The following is a 23,172-nucleotide window of genomic DNA, read 5'->3' as shown; positions in this document are numbered from 1 at the left end:
CTGCGCCCAGGATACGAACCAGTGAAACCCTGGGCTGCCAAAGCAGAGCGTGCGAACTTAACCACTCAGCCATGGGGCTGGCCCTGCGAGTTGATCTTGTACCCTGCAACTTTGTTGAATTTATAACCCACATTTATAAATAGTAAAACTATAAATTTCGTATGACCAAATGATTCCCACAGATGCTTTAGTTAATTTCACCAAACTGGTGTATCTGTAGCAGACCTGTGATTGCAACTGGCAAACAGTGTAGTTCCAACATGCATGTCAGTTGATGTTTTCCTTAACATCAGTGAGAATTGAAACCACCTACCCCTACATAGCTTCGACACCAGAGACTGCAACTCTCTCCCCCAAACAAGCCACAGCCTACACCAGCAAGACTTCAGTATTCCTTTGTCTTCCTGCTATTCCAGGAGCCTCTTGCCTAGGCAAATGACTTGATTATTCACTGCAGGACCTTCCCAAAGGACCCACCAATTCTTCGATGGAAAGCATCCGCAGACGGTTTACAACCTAAGACTTTTCAGCTCCTTTATCTCAAAGATCCTTACCTCGCTGTCTCCACCAATTGTGGACTGTTTTGTTGTGACCCCAACCCGACCCCAATCAAACCCCGGCACTGAAAGACCCTCCTTAAACCAAATTTCCAGCTCTCAATGGATTCCGACTTTGTCTCCCCACCTTGAGACCCTGACGCGGCTCTGATGTGGCGGTCTCCCGACCGTGGTAAGCGATAAACTCAGCTTTGTCTTGTCAATGGGTTGTATTGGGGTGGTATTTGGGGAACCACCGTACGACAAGAGTAAGACAAAAATGAAACAACTAAGAGATACGTCAGAGCTTTCTTCATTCAGCAATAACATGAGTACCTTCTTTGCTGAATCAGATATTCATTTTTAAACACTAGAAGATTACTTCTTTAATTTTTTTGTGCTATTCACAATGTAATGGCCACAGACACACTTTCAAGTTTAATGTTCATTATTCATATTTTGTCCATCACTTTCTTGTGTCTAGACAATCAACGAAACAATAAATCAGGGGCCAGCCCCGTGGCTGAGTGGTTAAGTCCTCATGCTCTGCTTTGGTGGCCCAGCGTTCAGATCCTGCTGCAGATCTAGCACTGCTCATCAAGCCATGCTGAGACAGTGTCCCACATGCCACAACTAGAAGGACCCACAACTAAATAGAATATATATATATAATATACACACTTTGTACTGGGGAGCAGAAGGAAAAATAAAATCTTTTTAAAAAAACAGCAATAAATCAAACCTGACTGGTAGCATTTGCCGATTTCTCGGGTGTAAATTCTCCCACCGTGGCCAATTTCAAGGTACCAACATGAAGCCACTAAACTCAGTGCTGAGACGAGCTGTGCAGGAGCGCGTGACGATCTGCTAGCTCCATGGTCCAGAGGTGATAAACATAATCTCAAGATCATAGATAGTAAAATGCAGCAAAATAATTAGGAAGGAATGAGTTTGTTACCTTTGTTTGTAATGTAAGTTATTTGTTACTTTATACAATTTAATATTTCATGATGGCTATGTTTAACAACCAGCTTGCAAAGTTCTTGAAAATTCAACAATCAACTCAAACCGTGCTAGCCAGCCCCAGCACAACGCTGGGATTGACTACACAGTGGCACCTGGGACCTGTGGAGGGTGATGGAAATGTCTTTATCTTGATTGTGGCAGTGGCTACACGATTGTATAAGTTTGTCAAGATATAGAGAACTGTACGCAAAAAAAGAGGGTAATTTTACTATATATAAGTTGTACTTCAATAAACCTGAAATACGGAGGTATTTGGTAACTCACACACTCTCCAGAGGGACCATAGATTCAGACTTGGAGGCTGGAACAGCACCAGGGCTGGTGGAGACACTTCTGCTGCTGTCACTGAACACAGGCATGGCAGTTCAAACCACCAAAGATGGCGAGGATGCCCCTGCCAGGACCCCACCCCTGCTGCCTCTGGAATCTGGCTGTCTCTCTGTCATGTTCCGGCATGCTCATCGACGCGGAGTCTGCCAGGGCCACTTCTCCATTGAAACCCTGTGTCTGCATCTGACTGGTGGAGGCAAAGTCACATGGGCACAGTCTAGCTTCAAGGGATGCTGGGAAAGTGAATTTCTGATTTCTACCTCGGGAGAGCAGGACTCACAATGTGGGAGATGCCACAAATCTAGGGAGAGAGTTTACAGGGTGCTGGGCGGCCACATGGGCATGAAAAGTGTCCCTACAATGACCACCAGTTACTGTCACCAGCACACGATCACTGACACCAGCAACAGTGGCATCCCCGTTATTGTCATAAGTCTGGCCCTGGCCCTTCTGTGTGCGGGCACACTGTCAGAACCCATGTAGGGACGGGGGTCGGACAGGCCCCCTCGCAGAGGAGCTACCTGTCTGGTCAGAAGGCCTGGTCATCCGCCCTGCAGGGCAGCGTGTGCTCAGCTGCCGGAGAAGGATTTCAGACATAGAGTGCTGGAGAGGTCCCCGTGGACTGGAGAGGGGAGGGAAGGCTTCCTGGAAAAGGGGGCATTTGAGCTGGACTTTGAAGGGTGGGAAAGACTTAGACAAGGGCAGCCCAGGAGGAGGGCACCTTGACGGGAGGACCCGTGCAAGCAAAAGCTTGGGGCAGGAATGTGCGTATTGAGGGGTTTGGCTTGTGCAAAAATGTAGGCAGAAGAAGAAATTCAGAGGAAGAAACATATTTTACATTGCAACACACACACGTATATATAAACGAAATAGAAGTTTCACAAAGCAGAAACAAAAAATTTCACCCACCCTGATACATGCAATGCATTCTGTTTTCTATATGAATTTATCCTATTTTGTTATTCTTTTTCAAATGCTAGTCCCCACTTACTAAGTTGACTTCATGACCCATCAGTGTGTCATGACCTGCAGTTTGAAAATCACAGATGGGGGCGATAGTCCTGGGAGAAGGAGCAGGGGCAGGGCCGTGGAAGGCCTTGAATGCCAAACCGCAGCCCCCAGACTTTGCCCTGTAGATTCTTGAGCCCAGAGGTCACATGTGGAGTGGTGATTGGAAACGATCAATATACACAACTATCAATATTTAAAATGTGCAAAACATTTGACCCAGCAATTCCACTTCTAGGAGTGCAGCCTGGAGAGATTCCCACCGAGGAGCTCAGAGAGGTACCAACGAGAATGTTCACTGCCACACCCATCTCACTGGAAAAATTGGAAGTGACTAAATGTGGAATACTATGCAGCCCTGCAAAAGAACAAGGTCAGTCTCTAGCATGGCGAGATCTCTGGGACATTTGGGGAGGGGAACAATGGCAAGCCACAGAGCTGGATGTGTGGTTTGATTTCAGTTTTGGATAAAACACACGTACTGTGTATGTACATTTACACGCGAGGATGTATTTTTAGAAGATTTAGAAGGAAATTCTGACACATGTTACAAAATGGATGAAGCTTGAGAATGTTATGCTAAGTGACATAAGCCAGACAGAAAAGGACAAATACCCTGTGATTCCACTTTTATGAGGCACCGAGAGGAGTCGAATTCGTAGAGATGGAAAGCAGAACGGTGGGCGCCAGGGGCTGGGGAGAGGGGGCAGTTAGCGTTTACAGTATATGGAGTTTCAGTTTGAGAAGATGAAAAACTTCTGGAGACAGATGGTGGTGATGGTTGCACAACCATGTGAATGTGCTTAATGCCGCCGAACCGCACACTTAAAAATCGTTAAAATGATAAATTTTATATTGTGTATATTTTACCACACACGCACAAAAAGATTTCGAGGGTCTTGCCCCAAACCTAACAGTGGCTGCCACAGGGAGGGGAGTGGATGGACGGGGGGCTAGTGCAGATAAAGGGGGTCTTCCACATTTTACTCTCTATGCTTCTGTGTGGTTTGTAATCTTAGCAACAAATATTTATTCTTGAATGACTACATGATTTTTTAAAAACCAATTAAAAAAATATATATTATAGATATAAAGTTCAAGTGGCCCGAGGAGTAGAGAGGGTTAGAGAGTGGGTCTGAGGGAGGGGTTGGGGTCTGGAGAGGCTTGGGGGGCGCCAGAGGGTGTGGCCAAAGGGGTTACCCCATTAGGACCTGTCCTGAGTGTCTTGGTGGCAGGGGTAGCGTCCAGGTAGCTCCCTGGAAGACGCAGTTATAATCCACTGCAATAAACGTTGGGAACTCTGGGAACCTAGAGAAGGCACTTGATCTGACCAAAGAATCATAGAGGGCTTCCTGGAAGAAGCGGCTGGAGCAGGAGCATGGAGTGTGAGTAATGAAGCTGACAGTAGCAGCAGGAGACCAGGAGGAAGTGCCCTCTGGAGCTCAGAGCCTGGATCCCCAAGCATCCCCCAGGCTGGAGCTGAATGAGGTCTGGGCTGGGCTGGGCTGGGGGCTGTTGGCTCCCCCCTCACACCTGTTCCTGCCCAGCCCCCTCCCCAGAGACTGTCTGTAGGGCAACATGGGAGCAGTTACACAAGTCACCTCCCGGGTGTGGCTCTCATTACCTTTCAGCGACTGGCGGCTACAGAACCACACTGGCCTGGGGTGGGGGTTGGGGGGGTACAGCCTGCCTTGTTCCCTTCTCTTCCCCCAGCCCTCCTGCAGGAGCCCCAACCCTCATCACATCTGGTTCACATTGGCCCTGTTTGGTTCTAATCGTCTCACTTCCTGCTACCATCTCTGGGCGCCCCAACCCCCGCCCCCCATCTGTGGAACAGCCCACTAGCCCTCCCCTTCAGCAAATGCTGCACAGTGGGGTCCCCAACAGCCTTGTGGATCTCCCCTTGACTCCCACCATGAACATAATGGTCATCTTGATGACCCCCCAAATGTGCCTCCTAGCCATTCCTCCAGCTGTCCACCTACCTGGGGTGCCCCTGGCTCTGGTGGCAACCCACCCACAACCTTCCAGATTCAGCCCAGACCTCTAGGAACCCCACTCTCCCCTCGGCCTGATCCCCTTCTCCTCCTGGGGAGGGGCCTCCTGGGTCAGGCGCTGTGCTGGGCTCCTCCTTCTCCCGCCAACCCAGCCCTCCCTGGAGATCCTTGGTCAGAGTGAGCAAGCGAAGGTGTGCTTACCTGGAGGGCTGTTCTCTCCACAGAAAAAAGTCCTAAAGCCACCTCCAGGGGCCAAGGGACCTTAGGGACAGAACTGAGATAGGGTGGGCGTGGGGGTGTCCGGGCAGGGAACAAAGAGAGAGGATGGGACAAGAGAGGTAAGGCAGACTGGCCCCAGAGAGCAGGCTTTCCCGGCAGGTGGGTGGACCCAGACAAGCGATTCAGAGGGAAAGTAAGATAATTCCCTCTGCTCCCATTTCTGGGGTGGTGGGGACTCAGAGTCAGCTGGGAGTGGCTCTCCACAGCGTAGGGCTGTGTCCCAGTTACACACGGTCTATAATATTTGTCCCACGTTATCATTAATCACTGATGCCACACTTCCCGTTGGCCAAACTCCGTAACGTGTGTTAACTCCTTTATTCCTCCCAGCAACCCCATGAAGGAGCTGCTATTATGATTATCATCATCAGCCCCATTTTACAGATGAGGAAGCTGAGGCGAGAGGAGGTTAAGTAACTGAGTCAAGGTCACACAACTGCGAAGTAGTGAGGCAAGGATCTGGGTCCACGAGCCTCCTCCTCTGCCCTCTGTTCAGAGGCTCAGGCCCCCCAGAGAAACGGGGTCTCTGATTCCACCACTGCCCCTCCCCCGACTGGACTAGACTCTGCACTGGGAGCTCCTTGAGGGCAGGAACGGGGACACGGTTCATCTACGCCTCCCCCGAAGCCAGCACTGGGCATTCACTTATTCACTCATTCATTCCATAGGTTTTTACTGAGCACCAGCTGGGAGTCACGTGCCAATGCCCCTCTGAGCCTCAGGCCCCTCTGCTGCAAAATGGGAACGTGGTCTGGAGCAGAAGGGTCCAAACAAAATAAAGTGAGCCACGTATGTAATTTTAAATCTAGTAGCCACGTTTAAAGGAGTAAAAAGTAACAAGTAAAATTAATTTTAATAACACACTTTTTGAACCCAGTAGTTCCAAAATATTATCATTTCAGCACATAATCAACGTAAAAATGATGAATGAGATATTTTACATTCTTTTGTTCACAGTGGGTCTGAGAAATCCCATGTGTATCTTACTGTGCCAGGACAGCTCCCTTCCGACTAGCCACATATCCCGTGCTCCACAGCCACATGCGGCCATCGTACTGAGCAGCGCAGCTCAGACTGGAAGGTTCTATAGAGATCAGACGGCAGGAGGAGGAGTACCGGCCCGGCCCACGGTGGGAACACCTACAGGTGTGAGGGTCCCAGCCCCTTCCTTCCCTCGGCCTGGCAGAGCCTCCCTTTTCCTCCTGCACAGCCAGAAGTTGAGCCCTGCTGGGGCGCCCCCGGGACTGAGACACTGCTGGCTTTCCGGGAAGGAGCAGGAGGGGGGAGGGGAAGAGCAGGCTGGGGCCTCGAGGAGGGAGCTGCGCCTGGCACGGGGACAGAGTTTGTTTGCACCTCTTTGAAGCTGGGAGATGAAAGCGGGGCCCACATGGCTGCCTTTGATTCCCTCTTCCCTGGGCCCCACACAGCTGCAGCCCGGCCAGGCTCAGCCCTTCGCTGCCCCAAGGGGAGCAGAAGAGGCCCCAGGCAAGGGCGCTTCTCCCCTGGGTGGCTTGGGGGGTGAGAAGAGGAAGCACTCTCCATCCTAGGGCATCTGCCCTCCCACAGACAGACGCAAAACGGACAGCGACAGCCTCCCTTGAGAAGAGGGGGTGGGTGTGGTACGTAAAGACTTGGGGGAAGTTGCTGCCCCGAATCTCTCTTCTGCCAGTGGCTGGGCATCCACCATGAGTGGTCAGTCCTTAGGAATAAACCAGGTACAAGCACGGTGGTTGGGAGCCGAGGGAATGGCTCCACCTCTCTAAGTCTCTTTAATTCAACGAGTATGTGTTGAGGGCCTACTGTGTGCCAGGCACTTTTCTAGGTGCCCTCCTAGCATGTATCCCAGAGCAGATGGAATGAAATGATGTGCGTAAAATGCTTAGCACCGTGTCTGGCACATAGAAAATGCTCGGGCCATGTCAGCCAGCATCATCGTCATCATTACTACTAAGTTCTGCGGGGTCTCTTCACCACTCCCAGGACAGAGGGAGGAGAACCAGCTGCCCAGCGCTGGTCCCTTGTCCTCTGGCCTGAACTCTGCTTCCTCCTCTTTCCTACACCCCCGGTAACAACCCCTGGCCTGGGGGGAAGGCAGGATCACTGGCCTTGACCACTGACCTCTGTGGCTGGAGAATGGCAGCCCAGACCAGAGGTAACATGCTCAGGGCACCCCCGCCCCCAGCCATAATGGAGGCAAAGCCACATCTGGGACACCGCCAGGCCCTTCCCCTGGCCAGGCCTGCAGAGCCTGCAGACCCTTCCTCAAGCAACTGAAGGCCATGAGACAGCAGCAAAGCTCTGGGGCCAGCGGAGTTAGGGCATCTACCGTCCCGGAGGCGTGGCTTCTGCAACGCAGACCCCATATTGCCCGGGCAGCATAAACCCATGTCCTAGCCCTACACCCTGTCCAAACCGCCCCTGGAGTCTCCCAGCCACCCCACCTCCGAGAGAGAGAATGAGCCATGTTTGTCCACCTCCTTCTCCTGGCACAGGAGCTGGCTGCGCCGTGTGCCTGGGTCACAGCATCCTTGCACACACATTGCTTGTTCTATACTCACACCACTCAGTACACGGGGCAGGAGGGTCTGTGAGCCCCTCAAGGGCATGCCCCTCACTCCTGGTCCTCTCCTTGGGGACATCTTGCTGCCTCTGGTGAGTTAGGGAGGAGAGGTGGTGGGGCACGGCTGGATACAGGAGCAAAGTGGGTAAGAACCAGGTCCCGAGTGCTCAGGGATGACCGCTGAGTGTGCAGGCGTGTGGGTACACGTCCCAGACATGTCTGACCCTCGTGTGCAGGTGTCCCCATTCCACAGATGGGGAGATCGAGGCTCTCCCACTGTCACACACTTGGGAGGGAAGGCAGCCATGACTCGGACCCAGGTCTGACTATTCCAAAGCTTATGTTCTCTCCACTCAACCACACTGCCAAGGAACTCAGCCCTCTCCTCGGTGAGCTCAGAGGCCTCAGGTGGCTCCTCCATACCCTGAAACTCTAAAGCCACATAGCCCACCCTAGAGAAGATATACTGCAGCAGGACGAAGCCTGGCCTCGGAGACACACTGACTGCTGGGAATCTCACCAACCCCAGGACCGCAGATGGATCGCCTCACCTCGAGACCTGTGTCTTCTCTCCCAGCGAAGGGGGTCATAGAACACAGGATTTCCTGAAGCACGCACGGCTGGCAGGACAATTTTAGGTGGTACGTAGCCTTTCCTTTTTATTTTAGTAGCTGTAGATGTGTTTATTGTGTATTAGATCAGATAGATGTAACTAGCACATCAAACTCACAATTTCAAGGATATTTTTGCTTAGGTAGTGTCTACGTAAGTGAAAAAAGTGCACTGGCTTAAGGGAAAATACTAAGTAAAACACAGGTGGTTGGAGGGTATGGCACATCAGCATGCCCGTGTCTGGGAAGCGTGAGCTGGCACAATGACCAGCATCAACGAGAGGGGGACACCGGGTGGTTAGGGGGCTGGAAGTGGGGTGCCCTGGCCCCATTGGCTGTGGCGAACTCCACGGAGACCCAGACAGGAGAGAAGGAAGCAGGCAGGGAGGTGGGGTAGAGGAGGCGAGGCCAGTGGGGCTCAAGGGCTCAGCCGGGCTGACTGTCCGGCCATCTGCACCCACGCGGCCGAGCCTGGAGGCCACATTGCCGCCTGTCCTCCCGGGCTGCACGGTCCGCAGCTGGCTGATGTAAAACACACATGTTTTGACTGAAGCTGCTCCCCACCCCCACCTCCTGAAAAACGCCAACATTAAAGGGAGCATAGCTTTGTAAAACTGAAACTGTAAAACGCTTCTGAAACCCAGCCCGGGGGATTAAAGAAACCACATGAAAAGGGACTGCGGACGACCTGGACGCTGACTTCCTGTTCAGAAGTTCTCTCAACATGTGCCTCCCACCCGGCCGCGGCGTGCAGCGAGGAGGAGGAAGGACGAAGGCCAAGGCCAGTGGGGGTCTCAGGGGGCCCCCGTAAGTCCAGAGCTCACTAAAGTCCAAGGCCTGACAACCTCAGCCATGGCCCTCCCTGGCCTCTGACCTCTGGGGACGCAGGAGAAGGTGCCATGTTGCCCTTGGCCTTGGGGCCCCGCCCTGTAGTAACACAGGGGTTGGGAGGGAAAGAGACCACAGCCACCCACCATCTACTTCCTGGCCTCTGCCAGTCTCCCCTGCTGTTCACAACATGGTCCTCACTGGCCCTGGACCCTTGGAGAGGTGGGAAGTGCTTGGAGCCCAGCTCAGCCTTCTGTCAATCGAGTTAAGAGCCTCCCCGAGGTGCGGGAGCTGACTCAGGTTCAAATCCCAGCTCTGCCACTTCCTTGGTACGGCATACCCACGGAGCTCCCATCAGAAGCTCCCCACTTCTTCCCTCCCCATGGCACTGAGCAGTTAGGGTAGAACAAGCAGTGCGTGTGCAAGGATGCCGTGACAGGGATGGTGCAAAGCTGGTTCTTCTCTTGCTCTCACAAGACTGGGGTGGGAGCTCCCCCTTGGGTCTCCCTCTTGCTGCCTGGCCTTGGACAAGTCACATCCCCTGTGTGGGCTCAGGACCCTCATCCTTGGGATAGGATGGGCTGGGTCAGAGGGGAAGCCTGGTCTACAGACAGTCACACATCATATACACTCAGCACGGGCACACTCACGCCCCCATCACACGTCATACAGACACAGACCCACACACACATCACAGGCCACTTGTGCCGCCGCCACCCCCAGCGTCATTACAGCCCTCCCTCCATTATATAAACTCCCCGTGCCCTCCAGTGTCCCCCGCAATCACTTACCTAATATTAGGATATTAAAAAATATGGCAAGATTTTAAGAGACTTATTAAAATGCAATTAGCAGCGTGTACGACTTAAGCAGGGAGATTATTTTTAAAAATGACTTGATTGTGCAGAATACCACGCACCTTCCCCAGGCCGTAAACCTGCCAATCACACACATTCTCAAATGAGGTTTCCTCGCTTTCTCTTTGTCCTTCAGGGTTTTCTCCTGCCCCCGGTGACCATGAAGGCTGCGGGCTCCCCTCCACAAAAGCGACCCCCTACACACACACACACACACACACACACACTGAGTCCCCTCAAGAGGCCCCTCAGATGAAGCCAAGGGGGTTAATCAGGTCCAAAGCCAAGCCTGGAGAAGTTTGGAGAAACCCGTCAGAGGGTAGGCAAGGGGATGGAGGAGCCGTCACCCCCACTTACCCCCACCCCCATAAAGATTTGGATTGGCAGAGCTACAGCCCCGGTAAGGATGACAAACTGTCCTTGCTGAGAAGGGCCTGGGGATGCGAAGGGCTGAAGCGAGCAGAAGAGGTCCAAGGGAGTGGATTACTGTTGACCCCCTCTGCAGGCTGAGCCACAGAGACCCCCCCCCAGCCCGCGGCCCCCCGCGGCGCCCACTCGCCCGCGCTGGAACGGTGGGTTATGCTGCCCCCTGCTGCCCGCTCTCTGCACTGCAGCCCCGCTCCCGGGACCCGGTGGCCGAGCGGAGACGTTCGCACGGTAGGGGGTCAGCCCTTCTCCAGCGGCGAGGTCCACGAGAAGGACCCCAGGATCTTCCCCGCTCTAACCTTAAACACGCATGTGGGCACGTGCTGACCGCTCTTTCCGGCCGCCCCCTCCCGAGCAGCCCCGCCCCCCGCTGAAGGAGTTTATCAAACGTGCTCGCTACTTCCTGGCATTAGGCTCCCGCTGGCACTTTTATTCCAACCATAAAAAGGCTATTTCATTGAGAAATAAAGTCCCATCTCCCTGACGTGTAACTCCTTTCAGAGCTCTTACTCAGCCGCCAGCAAAATTTATGTTTCCTGGATGCTCTCTCCTGGGATTGCAACTGGAAATTGGGGAGAGAGGGCTGGAAGCGGGGATTTCTTTTCTGGTGGGTGGGAATGTGTTTATTCCTTTGGTCTAAGAAGCCCGGGAAACCACAAGGTAGCCAGGAAAGAACCCCTGCCTTGGAATGAGGAGGCCAGATGGAGACCTGGTTCTGCCGTCCATGACCTTGGGCGAGGCCCTGAGCCTCAGTTTCCTCGTGTGTAAAATGGAAGAATGATTCCTTCTCTCCTCAGAGGGATGGTGCTAGTTGCAGTGGGCAGCTGGAGGTGGAAAGCACTTGGAAGATGTAGGGTGCCAAGTGTGGCCATTATTATGGAGGCAGAAGAAGCCTCTGACTTAGAGGGGTATCCCGGCACAGATTCCCCCGGGGAGTGGTCCTCAGCCTCCGTGTGCATCAGAATCACCTGGAGGGCTTGTTAAAGCACAGACGGCTGGGATTAAAACCCACCCCCTGAGTTTCTGGATCTGTAGGTCTGGGATGAAGCCCAAGAATTTGCATTTTTAACCAGTTCTCGGCGATGCTGATGCTGCTGGTCCAAGGACCCCACTTTGAGAACCACCGTTCTGAGAGCTTTGAGATCTGGGATGTGGGACAGCTCAGCCTGGGACTTGGGAGAGGAAGGAGGAGCTGGTGGGAGGTCACCTGTGGAGCAAGTAGGTGAGGACTTTAGCCAGCTACATGGGAACGAGCATCTGTCTATATCCTCCTATCTTGTCCCCCCACTGTCTTGGTCTGATGTCTCTGGCAGCCCCAAGCCCCAGAGACCAGACCTGTGAGCCACAGAGGTATCGGGAAGTGGGCTGAGCCGGGGAAGATGGATCCTCGGGGTGATGGGTTCCCGCAGAACTGCATTAGAAACACCATCTTCACGGATGGTCACGTTACCCTAGAGTGGAGGTTGTCTGACCATCTGCTCCTGTTTCCAAATAGCCTGATGCTGAAGCAGAGGCTCAGAGAAGTGAACTGACTTGCTCAAGATCACACAGCTTGGGCAGGACACCCAGAGGCAGCTCTTCCCACCACACTCTGTCTCTGGTTATGCAGTAATTTGGAGGATTACTAAGCTGATGACTCTAATTCCAGTTTAAGTAACATTCAAATACCCGATGGAGACTTACAGCTGAGGCTGGAAGAGCGTGTTGTGATGGAAGAAGCCTGCATCTAAAATCTGGGAATTCAAGACCTTCAGCAAGGGAAAACAATGAGCCTGGATGTTGCGGGATGTCAAAACCGGTTCAAGGAGCAAAACCCCAAAGGGAAACTGGAGCACTGGCTGCTCCAGGTAACAGGAGAGAAAGACAATAAATGCATCACAGACCCTAGGCTTTATGCACAGAGTCACGGAGGAAAAAAGATGGAGCTCCAGGCTGCTGAGGGTGGGGAGCCACCCAAATACCAGCTTGTCTGATAGCCCGCCCAGCAGGGTGCTGACCCCGACGCGAGGAGCTGCTCCCTGCCAGGATTTCACTGAGCACAGACATGTCAGCTCTCAGCCGTCAGCCATAAACAAATGACTGTAGGACCTGGGAGGGCTCAGAAAAACTGGAGGTCCCCAAGGCAGGGAAAACACTCACACATGTGCCCGCACAGCCCCGGGATCAGGCACAGGTGACACCCAGGCCCTGCTGGCAGACCCAGAGCCCTGGTCACAGATCTGGGGTTGTCCTGTCTTGAGGGAGAACAGGAGACCTCCCCAGAAGTCCCAGCATTTTCTAATTAAACGCAACTGTCCTGCTGTTGAGTCGGTGCGGAGCGGAGCAAGGGGAAGGAAGAGAAGGGAAGTGGTTTGTCCAGCGGCACAGCGCACTGGGCTGGGAAGAGTGCCCAGAACGGCTAATGCCCAGACCCTCTCCGCCTGCAAATCGCCGCCCGCCTGGAGGGCGAAGAGCCAGTTATGCCAGGTAAAGGCTGGCGATTTCATTAACTCCATTCCCTTTGTCTCGTCTCCAAGGGTGCAGGGTGGTTAAATCGGAGGAGGACTTGGTAAAGGGTCAGCCTCGGTTTACAGGACTTTCTCGGGTGTCTGTACCCCTAGTCTGTGAGGTGCCAAGGCTGGGTGACTCTGCAGAGATGGAGAAAGGGAAGAGGTGGATGGGCAGGGGGTGGCTGGAGGAGAGACGGAGAGACAGAGACGGGGACTGATTCCTGGCAGAAACACTGCAGGCCAGTGTGTGGGATAGAAGATGTGGCAGGACTCAAACCTCACCGGCAGCCGTCTCCACCGAGTCACCTGGAGGCGGAGTGGGAGAGGCTCAAGCCCCCCAAGAAGCCCCAAGAGGGGCCCTGAGAGTCACCTTCCTTTCCAGTGGGACGTGTTGGCCTCTCTTGCCCAGAGCTCCCCATCCCCTTGCTGCTGCTGTTGCCTCTCTGATGTCCACTCTCCAGCCCGCTTTTTAAAGCCAGAATAAAATCTGGCCTCCTGCCTTGGCCTACAGCCCTGCAGGCCCCTCCTCCCATCCACGCCCTCCGCTCACTCCACCAGCTTCACCACTGGCCTCCTTTCTGTCCCTTCAACCCTGCTCAGGGCCCTTGCACTTGCTGTCCCTCTGCCTGGATGGCGTCCCCAGTTCTTTCCAGGTTTACTTCTCAGAAGGGCTGCCCCGACCGTCCCACCCAAAGCAGCCCACCACTCAAGTTGCAGGTTTGGCTCTCTTCAGAGCACTTGGCGTTACCTGAAATTGTCATTGTCAATTGTTTATTGTCAGTATCTGTCCCCCCTTCACACACGTGCACACGCTTGCACCCGTGTACACTAGACCTTTCGCTCCTGCCCCAGGGTCTTTCTCTGTCCAATTCACCGTCTCCCCCCACACCCCCAGAGCTGGAACAGTGTCTGGCACAGAGGATGCCCTCCATAAACATTTGTCAAATGATGGGGTCCAGGATATGCACTACGGGAAGGCAACTGGGGGTCTGGGGAACCAGCCAACAATGAGCCCACCACATCAGTGCTGGGCTCTAACCGCCTTCCCCACCAGCTAGAAGAACTTCTAGCCCCGATGCCATGGGCTCCTGTGAGCTGATCCAGGCCCAGGGGAGGCCAAGGCCTTCTTTCCTCTGCAGTCCGGGCCACCCAGCCAGGTGTCCTGGGCAGCGGCCATGAGGTTGGCCCTCCTTCTGCTGCCTTCCCCTCTAGGTGTCAGGCTTGCCCTGGCATGGGTGCCGTCATCCCCGGGCAGTGGCCGCCCGCAGGGGAACTGCCTGGCAGGGTGGGGGGCTGGCCTTGGAGTCACGGCTCTGATTCAAGAAGGGAAATCATCGGAGCTTTTAAAAAATTAAATGGAGTCAGTAATTTGATTTCAGAGAGAAGCTGAAAACCTCGTAATGGCAGGAGCAGCTCAATTCCGTGGTGAAAAGGAAAAGCCTTAAATGGGGCTATTAAGCTCTTGCCCGGGATGGATCTGCCCGGAGAAGGAGGAAGGAGGGGGCGGCAGGGGGGAGAAGTCGTCCTCGAGGTAGAGACCATTTATCAGCCAAGACAACCCTGATTATTTATTTATTTATTTGTTTCGCATTCCGGGCGTTGCCGACGGCCTCCTCTCCTTGGCTGTGTTTCAAATCCCACTTCCAGTGATGGGCTGGCCCGGAGGGGCGGGGGTGCCATCCTTCCAGGGAAGCACCAGGTGCTGCTCTGGCTCAGACCATGGCTGGGCTTCTGGGCCAGGGTGCCTAGGAGCGCTGATGTCCCCCCAGGGACAACAGGGGTCACTGGAGCAGTCCAGGCCAGCAGGGTACCAGCTGCTGCCATGGGAACCAGAGGAAGGGAGTGGTGAGTCATGAAGGCAAAACAGTAACACTCCTCATTCTCCTCCCACGGGGTCCTTTAGAGACTTGGGGTCATGGCCCCCTGGGGCCTGGGGTAGCGGCGTCTCACGTCATACAATCTTACCACCCCCCTCGCAAGATGTTTGAACTGTGCCTTCCATGCTCTCCTGGGAGCCCAAGAATTGGGCTGCTCTGATTTGCCTCGATAGCAGCAATAACCTCAAGTACAACTCACAGGTTCTGAGCATATGCTGTGTGCCCGGCCCTGTGCTAAAGGCTCTATATTCATTTCCTCACTTACCCCTCCACAGCCCATCAGGCAGGAATGATTATCATCCTCCCATTTGACTGATCAGGAAACTGAGGCACAGAGAGGTTAGTGCCTTGCCCAAGGTCACACAGCTAAAGAGTGGTGGGATAGGACTTGGACCACAGCAGCCTGGCTGCAGAGCCTGCACCCTGCCCCTCACCCCCTCACCCCCCATTGCCTCACCACATTTAACAGCAAGAGGACAAGCACGCAGACACTGGGCTGGCAGGGAGAGGCCAAGGGGTGTTATCCTGCACTCAGGGGAGGTCCAGGCTGACGGGAAGGATGCCAAGACACCACCCTCCCCACTCCTTTGTGCCTGGTGTCCCCTGGGGTACTCCCATGACTCACCCTGGCGAGGCGTTCTCTCAGAAGCCCCTCCAGACATTCTGAAGCTCAGGAGGCCGGGGACTTTCAGGGGTGGTGGCTAACGTGGACTCTGTCAGCTGCTCCTGTGGGGATGTCCCCTGGCCAGGCCAGGCGAGGAAATGTCCACAGGAGCCCATGGGGTCAGCATTTGCTGGATGCATAAGCAGCCCCCCACTCATCCTGTTCCCATGGTCAGCTTGGGGCTGACTCTGGGCCTCGGACTCTAGCTGACCCTCCCACAGGTCAGGCTGCAGGCTTCCTGGAGGTGGAGGCCAGAGGGCTCTCCAGAAGGGCTGTCAGGCAACTGCCTTCTGCCAGCAGCTGCTCAGCAGTAAGAGCTGGCAGAGGAAGTGCTGGTCCCACTCTGTTTCTCCCCACGGGCTCGAGTCCCAAGGCCCTCAGACAGGTACGGGTCTGGCTGCTGCCACCACCCCTTGGAGGTATTTGCCATGGGGCAGTGACTACGACAAGCTTCCCCAGCAGGAGAGCAAGTCCTGGCCCCTCCATGTCCTGAGTTGTTTCTGGGGATGATGGGTCCAGGGCCCCTGCGGCCCCCTTCCCAGGAAGGCCAGGACCCCTCTGGGGTGGCCCCGCAGCCCCCATTGTGAAGAGTGTTTCCTGGGGCTCTTTAGGGGACAGTGGGAACCCAATGCCTCTTCAGCCAGAGTGGTCAGCGAGGGCCTTGTCAAAGGCAGGACCTCCTTGCCGGCCTGGCCTGGCCCCCTGCGTGGACTCGGTTGCAGTCACAGCCCACTGACAGCCCTCCCAGCTGGAGGGGACTTCCTGGTGGCTGAGCGGGGTCCTGCTCGGGCCTTATAGTTCCTAAACAGTCAGTTAGGGTGACAGAGGACCCTGAGACCAGGAGTGCTGTGGACTGTTCAGACCCCAGAGAGGAGGTGGAGGAGAGGAGACATCTGAGGACAAATGCACAGTGAGGACCATGGGGGCAGGGATGACTGGCGGGAACCCAGGGCTAGCCTCGACAACTCCTAGGACTCTGAGGACAGTGCAGCTGAAGGAGAGGTGTCTAGATAACCCCGCTTCCCCCGGGGGAACCTGGGGACCACGCTGATCCTGCATTGCTCTGGGAAAAGGGAGATGGTAGCTTCCCTGCTTCTTCCAGAGGTTTGGCTGTTTGCAGGAATGGCCCAAACTCCGTCTTCAGGGAGAGAGGAGTGGAGAGAGAAAAAGCATCAGAAATAGGAGGATGTGGGTTTCAGCTGCCCTGAGGATGGCAGCCCAGAGGAGGGCCTGTGGGAGCTGTGACCTCCAGCTGGTTCTCCAGGCTGGCCCCCAGGCTCCAGACACAAGTCCTTTGAGGCATGCCTCAGTTTCCTACTCTCTGTTTGTGTGCACAGCCACTGACTCTCCCTGCTGCCTCCTTTTGCTGAGTCTCAAGGCCCTGGGAGGCTGTGAGCCATGCAGGACAGCTGGCAGGGGGGCTGCCCTCAGATAGGAGCTCTGGGGGGCCCCAGCTTTCTCTGGGGAGTGTTCTGAATTGGAGGAGGAGGAGACATGGCCAGAGGTCAGAGCGGGGTTCCCTCTGGAAGAATGGGGGTAAGAGGGTCCTCCAAGGCCTCTTGGGATGGGCCCTTCAGAGGAAACCACAGGCGGACTTGCATTGGCCAGCCCATCGAAAGGCTGGCGAGCGGAGCTCTGAGAAAGCCCTTCCCGGAGGCTCCCGAGGCAGCTGATCCTGCAGCCTGGAACTGGGAAGAGGCAGCAGATGGCGTCCTGCTGGAGGGGTCTCTGGTCCTGGGGATGGTGGGATGGAATGGTCCTCGGCATAGCCACTGAGACAGGCAACTCCCTTCCCGAACCTTCGAGAAAGGAAGCAGAGGTCAGCTCTGCTCCTAAAGAAGCACAATCCTCTGACACCCTGCTGGAGGGGTCGTGCATGCCCTGGGCAGGGAACTGTCTTCATTGGCCGAATTTCACAGACCTTTGACCTGGGGTCCTTTTTGAGAATATGTGGGCACCAAAATCTGTTTCTGAAATTGAATCACAGATTTTCAGGTTTTCTTTAAAGAGTGCCTGGGCCTGACTCCCGGCTAGTTTCAGCTTTGAGCCGTTCCCTATTTTGAGGCCAAATACGTCAGCCCAGCGCCAGGAAGCACACAGAACCAGTCTCGCCCTTGACACTGGTGACATTCTGGGCCAGATCATTCTTTGTCGTGTGTGGGAGAGGGCTCCTGGGCACTGTCGGATGTTTAGCAGCACCCCTGGCCTGTACCCACCAGATGCCAGTAGCATCCTCCTGAGTTATGACAATCAAAACCGTCTCCAGACGTTGCTAAATGTCCCCTGGGAAGCAAAAATATGCTCCCGGTTGAGGACCGCTAGGTTAGAGCTGGCAAATTCCGGTTCATGAGTCAAACACAGCTCTTAGACATGTTTAGTTTGGCCTGCAGAGAGTTTTAAATATTTTTTAAATTAACTGACAAAATTTTATAACCAACTTCTCCTGGAAAATCAGAGGATTTGGCCACGCTGGCCTGCCTCTTTACAAGGCAGGAATTAGTTCTGGCTAAGCGAGCTAGGGGGTCTCTTTAAAGGGGTCTGATGGCTGCCAATTCACCAGAGTCTCCACCACTCCCTATCATCTCCTGCACTGAGCTTCACGGCCTTTATCATTCTACACTTAGGGCAAGGGGTTTTCTTCCCTTCCTTCATATACACTCCTTGCCTGACCCCAAGATGCATTTTCATCAGCAACTCTTGCTTTAAAATGTGAAACAGGGGCCAGCCCCGTGGCCAAGTGGTTAAGTTTGCACGCTTCACTTTGGCGGCCCAGGGTTTCACTGGTTCGGATCCTGGGTGCAGATGTGGCACAGCTCATCAGGCCACGGTGACGTGGTGTCCCACATGCCACAACTAGAAAGACCCACAACTAAAAAAATATACAACTATATACTGGGGGGGCTTGGGAAGAAAAAGCAGAAAAGGAAAAAAAAAGATTGGCAACAGTTATTAGCTCAGGTGCCAATCTTAAAAAAAAAAAAAATTGAAATGCTTATGTTAAACCTCTTGGTTTCTGGACACTCCATTGCCTCCACTATTCTTGACATCTCCAATCTTAAATAATTAGGATTCCTCCTAAAGTATCTAAGGATTTTTTGGAGAGGAAGGAGGTGATTTAAAAAAATAATCTGTAACCACCAAGTGCTTAGGCAATCCTGGTGCATTAATGTCCCGGCATATTAGTCACGTATTTACACAGAGAAATGTTCTTTGTCATTTCAAACATTTTTAAAAAATTCCTAGTGAAGGGGCTGGCCCCGTGGCCGAGTGGTTAAGTTCGCACGCTCCGCTGCAGGCGGCCCAGTGTTTCGTTGGTTCGAATCCTGGGCGCGGACATGGCACTGCTCATCAAACCACGCTGAGGCAGCATCCCACATGCCACAACTAGAAGGACCCACAACGAAGAATATACAACTATGTACCAGGGGGCTTTGGGGAGAAAAAGGAAAAAAAAATAAAATCTGTAAAAAAAAAAAAAAATTCCTAGTGAAAATTCAGTCCAATGGGCATTTATGAAGTGCTTACCAAGGGCAAGGCAGTCTGATAAAGCCCATGAAGAATAAAATGCTGAACAGGACACAGACCCTGATCGCAAGGAATTCACAGGCTAGAGGGAGAGACAGGGGCGTGAGCCAAGAACTATAATAAGAATAGAAAGACCTGGAAGCTGCAGGGGGTGATGCAGGGAAGGTGTGCTGGGAACCGGGGAGGGAAGAGATTCATTCCACTGCTGATGTGAAATTAATAAAACGAGAAAGAGAACATTCTTTCCCCATGTAAATCTTCCCAGAGAGGCCAGAAAGTCTTCCTACGATGTTCTTACTGCTATTGCTGAGCTATTTTTGTATTTCATTTACTATGCCCCTATCAGGGACCTTCCCTCTCTTCAAAGCCCAGAACAAAAGCCACCTGCTCCTCGGCATCTCCCCTGAGCCCTCCTACCCTCCATTATCAGTCTCTGGCCATCCTTCTCTCCCCTTCCAGATGGGACGGTGCTTGAGAGCAAGGACCGAATCTGGTAGCCTCTGGTCCCTCCCGAGCCTCCCTCAGAGCCTCCCACTCAGCAAGTGCTAAGTGAATATTTGTTGGATAAAGTTCTAGCCCTCCCTTTCCAAAATCAATGTCATCACTGCAGGAAACCGTTAAAATAAAACAGCCGAAATGTGTAAAAACTTTCAAAAACATTTCCATTTTTAGCAGACTGTTAGAACTCATCCCCCATCCTGCCTTTTTCCTTTGTTGCTAATTCTGAATTTGGGGCTAGATGTGGTAGGCAGTCCCCCCTTTTAATCTTTAAATATAGTTCTGACTATAATTACATTTTTATGCGGCACCGAAACATCATATCCTGGTAGCGGGGCATTCCTGCACTGTTAACATCTGAGTTAAATCTCCTTCGCGTCTGTCTTCTATTGAGGACAGTTAGGAAGTCTAAGATGAAAGTGATCGACATCATTTGTGAATTATGTGTATTTCCTTACGCTGTATTTCAAGGGGTTTTGCTCCTGGTGGTTTTGCGAATACCGGGTTGTCTGGTAGCCGGGCTTTCACTGAAAACCCCTTTCAAGACTGGAAACCCAGCATCCTGGCATGGAGGACACACACCACGTTTAGAAGAGGGTTTGCCTTGGGTTAAGAAGTAAGTTGCGTCGTGTGGTACTCTTTGCCAAGGAGCCTAATCCGTCTAGTAAGGGACCTGAGAACTGGAGGCCACACAGAGAGCTGGGCGGATCAACACGGAAGGGGCTCATCTCGTGCCGTGGACGCTGCTATCTAATTGCCGTCATCGCCAGTCCTCTCCACAGGTATCAATATTCCCATTTTGCAGAGGAAAAAACTGAGGCTCGGCGGGTTAAGTGACGCGTCAAGGTCCTGCGGCTAGCTAGGAAGCTGATGTGCCCTCAGTCCCGGGCGGTCCCTCCCCTGGCAGTTTGACTCCAGAGCCAGTGGCTAAGTTCCCACTTATCTCCCAGGCCACTCCTGTTCCTGTGCCAGTTCCACCCGGTATGCCTGACACCAACGCTTATGCGGTTGGGTGTGGGACCCGTCAGGGCCAGAAAGGGAAGGCTTGTCACAGGAAAAAGAACCACAAGGCCAGGGAAAGAGGGTTCGTGTGGCATGTGCCTGTTACCAGCAGGCACACCCTCATGGTGACTCACTCACCCGCCACTGGAAGAAGAGGACGGTGGGGACGGCCATTTTGGTAAATTCCAGGCTCTGGGCCACCCTAAAGAGAGCCTGCATTCCTGGGGCTCCTCGGGCCTCCTGGCATGGCTGTGGGGCAGCGAGGATTTGGTGCACATGGCAGGGTGCATCCTGTGCCTGATGGCTGTCGTCCCATGGGGCTACCCTGTCAAGAGTGCCAGGCCGCAGGGGCGTCAGTGGCAAAGGTCCGTTTTCAGCCGCCCCACCGTTCTGCTCTTCACTTCTCTGACTCCACATGGCATCAGCGGCCTGAAGGAGAAGGGGCCTCCAGAAGCGGCAGCATAGCCAATGCCTCCACTGGGACATCGACCACCACAGAGCCCCTGTTTTCAGTTACCGTGAAGATGCTGGACTGGTGGATCCAAAGGAATTTTAGGCTCAGGCTTTCCTCCAAGTGGGACCCGCTTTTGACCAGATCCCATCTCTGCTTGGGGAGGTGAACAAAGACCTCCGACTCTGGCTGGGACGACACTGGAAGGGGGAAGGGCATGTGACCCAGGAAAATACACACTTCTCAGGTATGTGGACAAAAGGGTGGTGGCAGGACCTTAGCCAGGGGCCACGCCCATGGCCGGCACAGCACACTTTCCAAATCAGTGATGTGAGACTATGTGGTGTTTGGTATCACTGTCTGAGTTGGAACTTGGCTGCACTGATGAAAAGAGAAGAAAAAAGCCATCCCCAAACCCTGGGGGATCCTGCCATCTATGGAGGAATTGCCAGGAGCAGGGCTGCCCCTGGGAAGCTGTGAAATGTCTCTGGCAAGATTGTCTTCAGCTTCCATGACCTCGCCTGGTGCCCCGCCCATTACCAAAGCTGCTCTTAAGAAATAAAGCTCATATCAGTTGTTTACACTTTAGCAAGAATTTCGTTGTGTCAGCCCTCTCACAGGGGCATTTTAAGCCAGTGCTGCAGTTGCTAAATGAAAGCATCTGTCTCTGAATAAGGAGATTTCAAGCATCAAGAATAAGGGAAGAGATGTTGGGGGCCTTGGCAAGGCCATCCCCAACGCCCTAAACTCACCATAGCCCCATCATAGAATTTGGTCCATGATAAAATTCTACACAAATGTAAAGTCTTAGTCTGATCTACCCACACAGGATGAAGCTTTGATCCACCTAACTTTGCATACAGATTTCCTTCGAATTTAAATTCCCTGGAGGTAGGAAGTGGATTTCCAGATTCCGGGCCTCTCTGTATCACACCCCACGCTGAACAAAATAGTTCTCATATACAGAGTCTAGATCAGCGGTCCCCACCACTGTCAGACCAGGAAGCCGTGGAGAGCCTGGTGAAGGCTGCAGACTCTCCCGTCTTTGTTCTCAGACCATCTGGGGAACTTGCAGGAGTCTGAAGACCCTGGGTTTGCAGGCCTCTGGGAGATGACTCTACTTTTCATTCACATTCAGTACCCCGTCCGTACTCCACACATACTCTCCCTTCAGAAAGAGCAAAGGTCTCATTGCCTCAAGCAATTCAGGAATGCAAGGCCAAGGTTGGGGCTAGATGAGGAGAGATGGTGTGGGACCAGGGGGATAAGGTGCCCAGAGGAGGGAGGAAAACAGAAGGGACGAGAGAGAGAGATGAAGCCAGAAAGGGTGGACATTAGGGGCCCCCCTGGGTCCTAAGCGGTGGCACACAGCTTCCAAGGAACAGGCAGAGTAGCCACTCACCAGCCAGAGTGGAAGGAGCTCCGCGTGTGTGCTCAGCAGCGGGCAAGGCTGGAGTGTCCCCCTGTGGCCTCTGAAACTGCTCCTTCCGGAAGCAACTCCCTCCACGGGGGCCCCCTCCCTCCTTCAGACTGGACTAAACCCCCAAGTGTCACAGCGCCCAGGTCAGGGCTGTTGCTCCAATGCAACGAGGAAATATTATTTAGCCGGGATATTTTTAGCAGGAAGCAAGCTCGGAGCAAATGTCATGTGAGCCATCTTCCCTTACACGGCAACTTTGGGCTATTTAAAGAGATGGTAATTACGCTCCTGCCACCACCATGATCAGGATCAGGACGAGCTGAATGCATGATTGCAGGAGCCGCTTGTCGGCTGCGTGGAGCACTTTACGCTAATGGAGCCCAATTTTCAAAGCCGCCTGCCTAAATCTGTCCGGTCTCGCAGGCGGACACTTGAACTGGCACTGGAAGGTTGGCAAACTGCTCTTCGGGGCCTCGTAGCCACTCCCAAGAGCAGCTCTGAGGGTGCTATGCCTAGAGACCCCCCCCCATCCTGGCAGGGCTGCTGCCCACCACTGACCCCCCGCCTCTGAAGAAGGTCTTGCCTTGGATTTGGGATGGTGATAGTGACGGTGTTGATGTCCACATGCAGTCCCATCAGGCTGGCATCTTGCAGAGAAGCCACCAGCTCCCCTCGAAGGGACAGCAGCCACAGGGTCTGGAGAAACAGGACACATTCATAATAAACAGTCTGGCCCAGGAGAAACGGTCACTAGGAGATCAAAGAGAAGGTGCACTTGAGGGGACACT

At 53.6% G+C, this 23,172-nt stretch overlaps 1 protein-coding gene and 2 long non-coding RNA genes across 3 annotated transcripts; all 3 read right to left on the bottom strand.

The window, feature by feature from the left end:
* Positions 1-14,508: 14,508 nt before the first annotated feature.
* Positions 14,509-22,957, bottom strand: LOC139045370 (uncharacterized). Its single transcript, XR_011503641.1, has 2 exons — positions 22,367-22,957; positions 14,509-14,764 (listed from the first exon to the last, which is right to left on the bottom strand). It is a non-coding gene; the product is annotated as an uncharacterized lncRNA (long non-coding RNA).
* On the bottom strand, positions 15,456-16,994 carry C5H1orf127 (chromosome 5 C1orf127 homolog). Its single transcript, XM_070511098.1, is given in 4 exon segments — positions 15,456-16,105; positions 16,108-16,212; positions 16,215-16,355; positions 16,358-16,994. Coding segments are annotated over 4 exon segments (831 nt in total). The 5' UTR covers positions 16,548-16,994; the 3' UTR covers positions 15,456-15,710.
* LOC139045371 (uncharacterized) lies at positions 17,043-21,154 on the bottom strand. Its single transcript, XR_011503643.1, has 3 exons — positions 21,031-21,154; positions 20,652-20,942; positions 17,043-17,287 (listed from the first exon to the last, which is right to left on the bottom strand). It is a non-coding gene; the product is annotated as an uncharacterized lncRNA (long non-coding RNA).
* Positions 22,958-23,172: the final 215 nt, after the last annotated feature.

Source organism: Equus asinus, chromosome 5 (assembly GCF_041296235.1).
Source record: "Equus asinus isolate D_3611 breed Donkey chromosome 5, EquAss-T2T_v2, whole genome shotgun sequence".
Taxonomy (NCBI): Eukaryota; Metazoa; Chordata; class Mammalia; order Perissodactyla; family Equidae; genus Equus; species Equus asinus.
The sequence above is the reverse complement of the archived record's forward strand: the minus strand, read 5'-3'. Positions and strand labels throughout refer to the sequence as shown.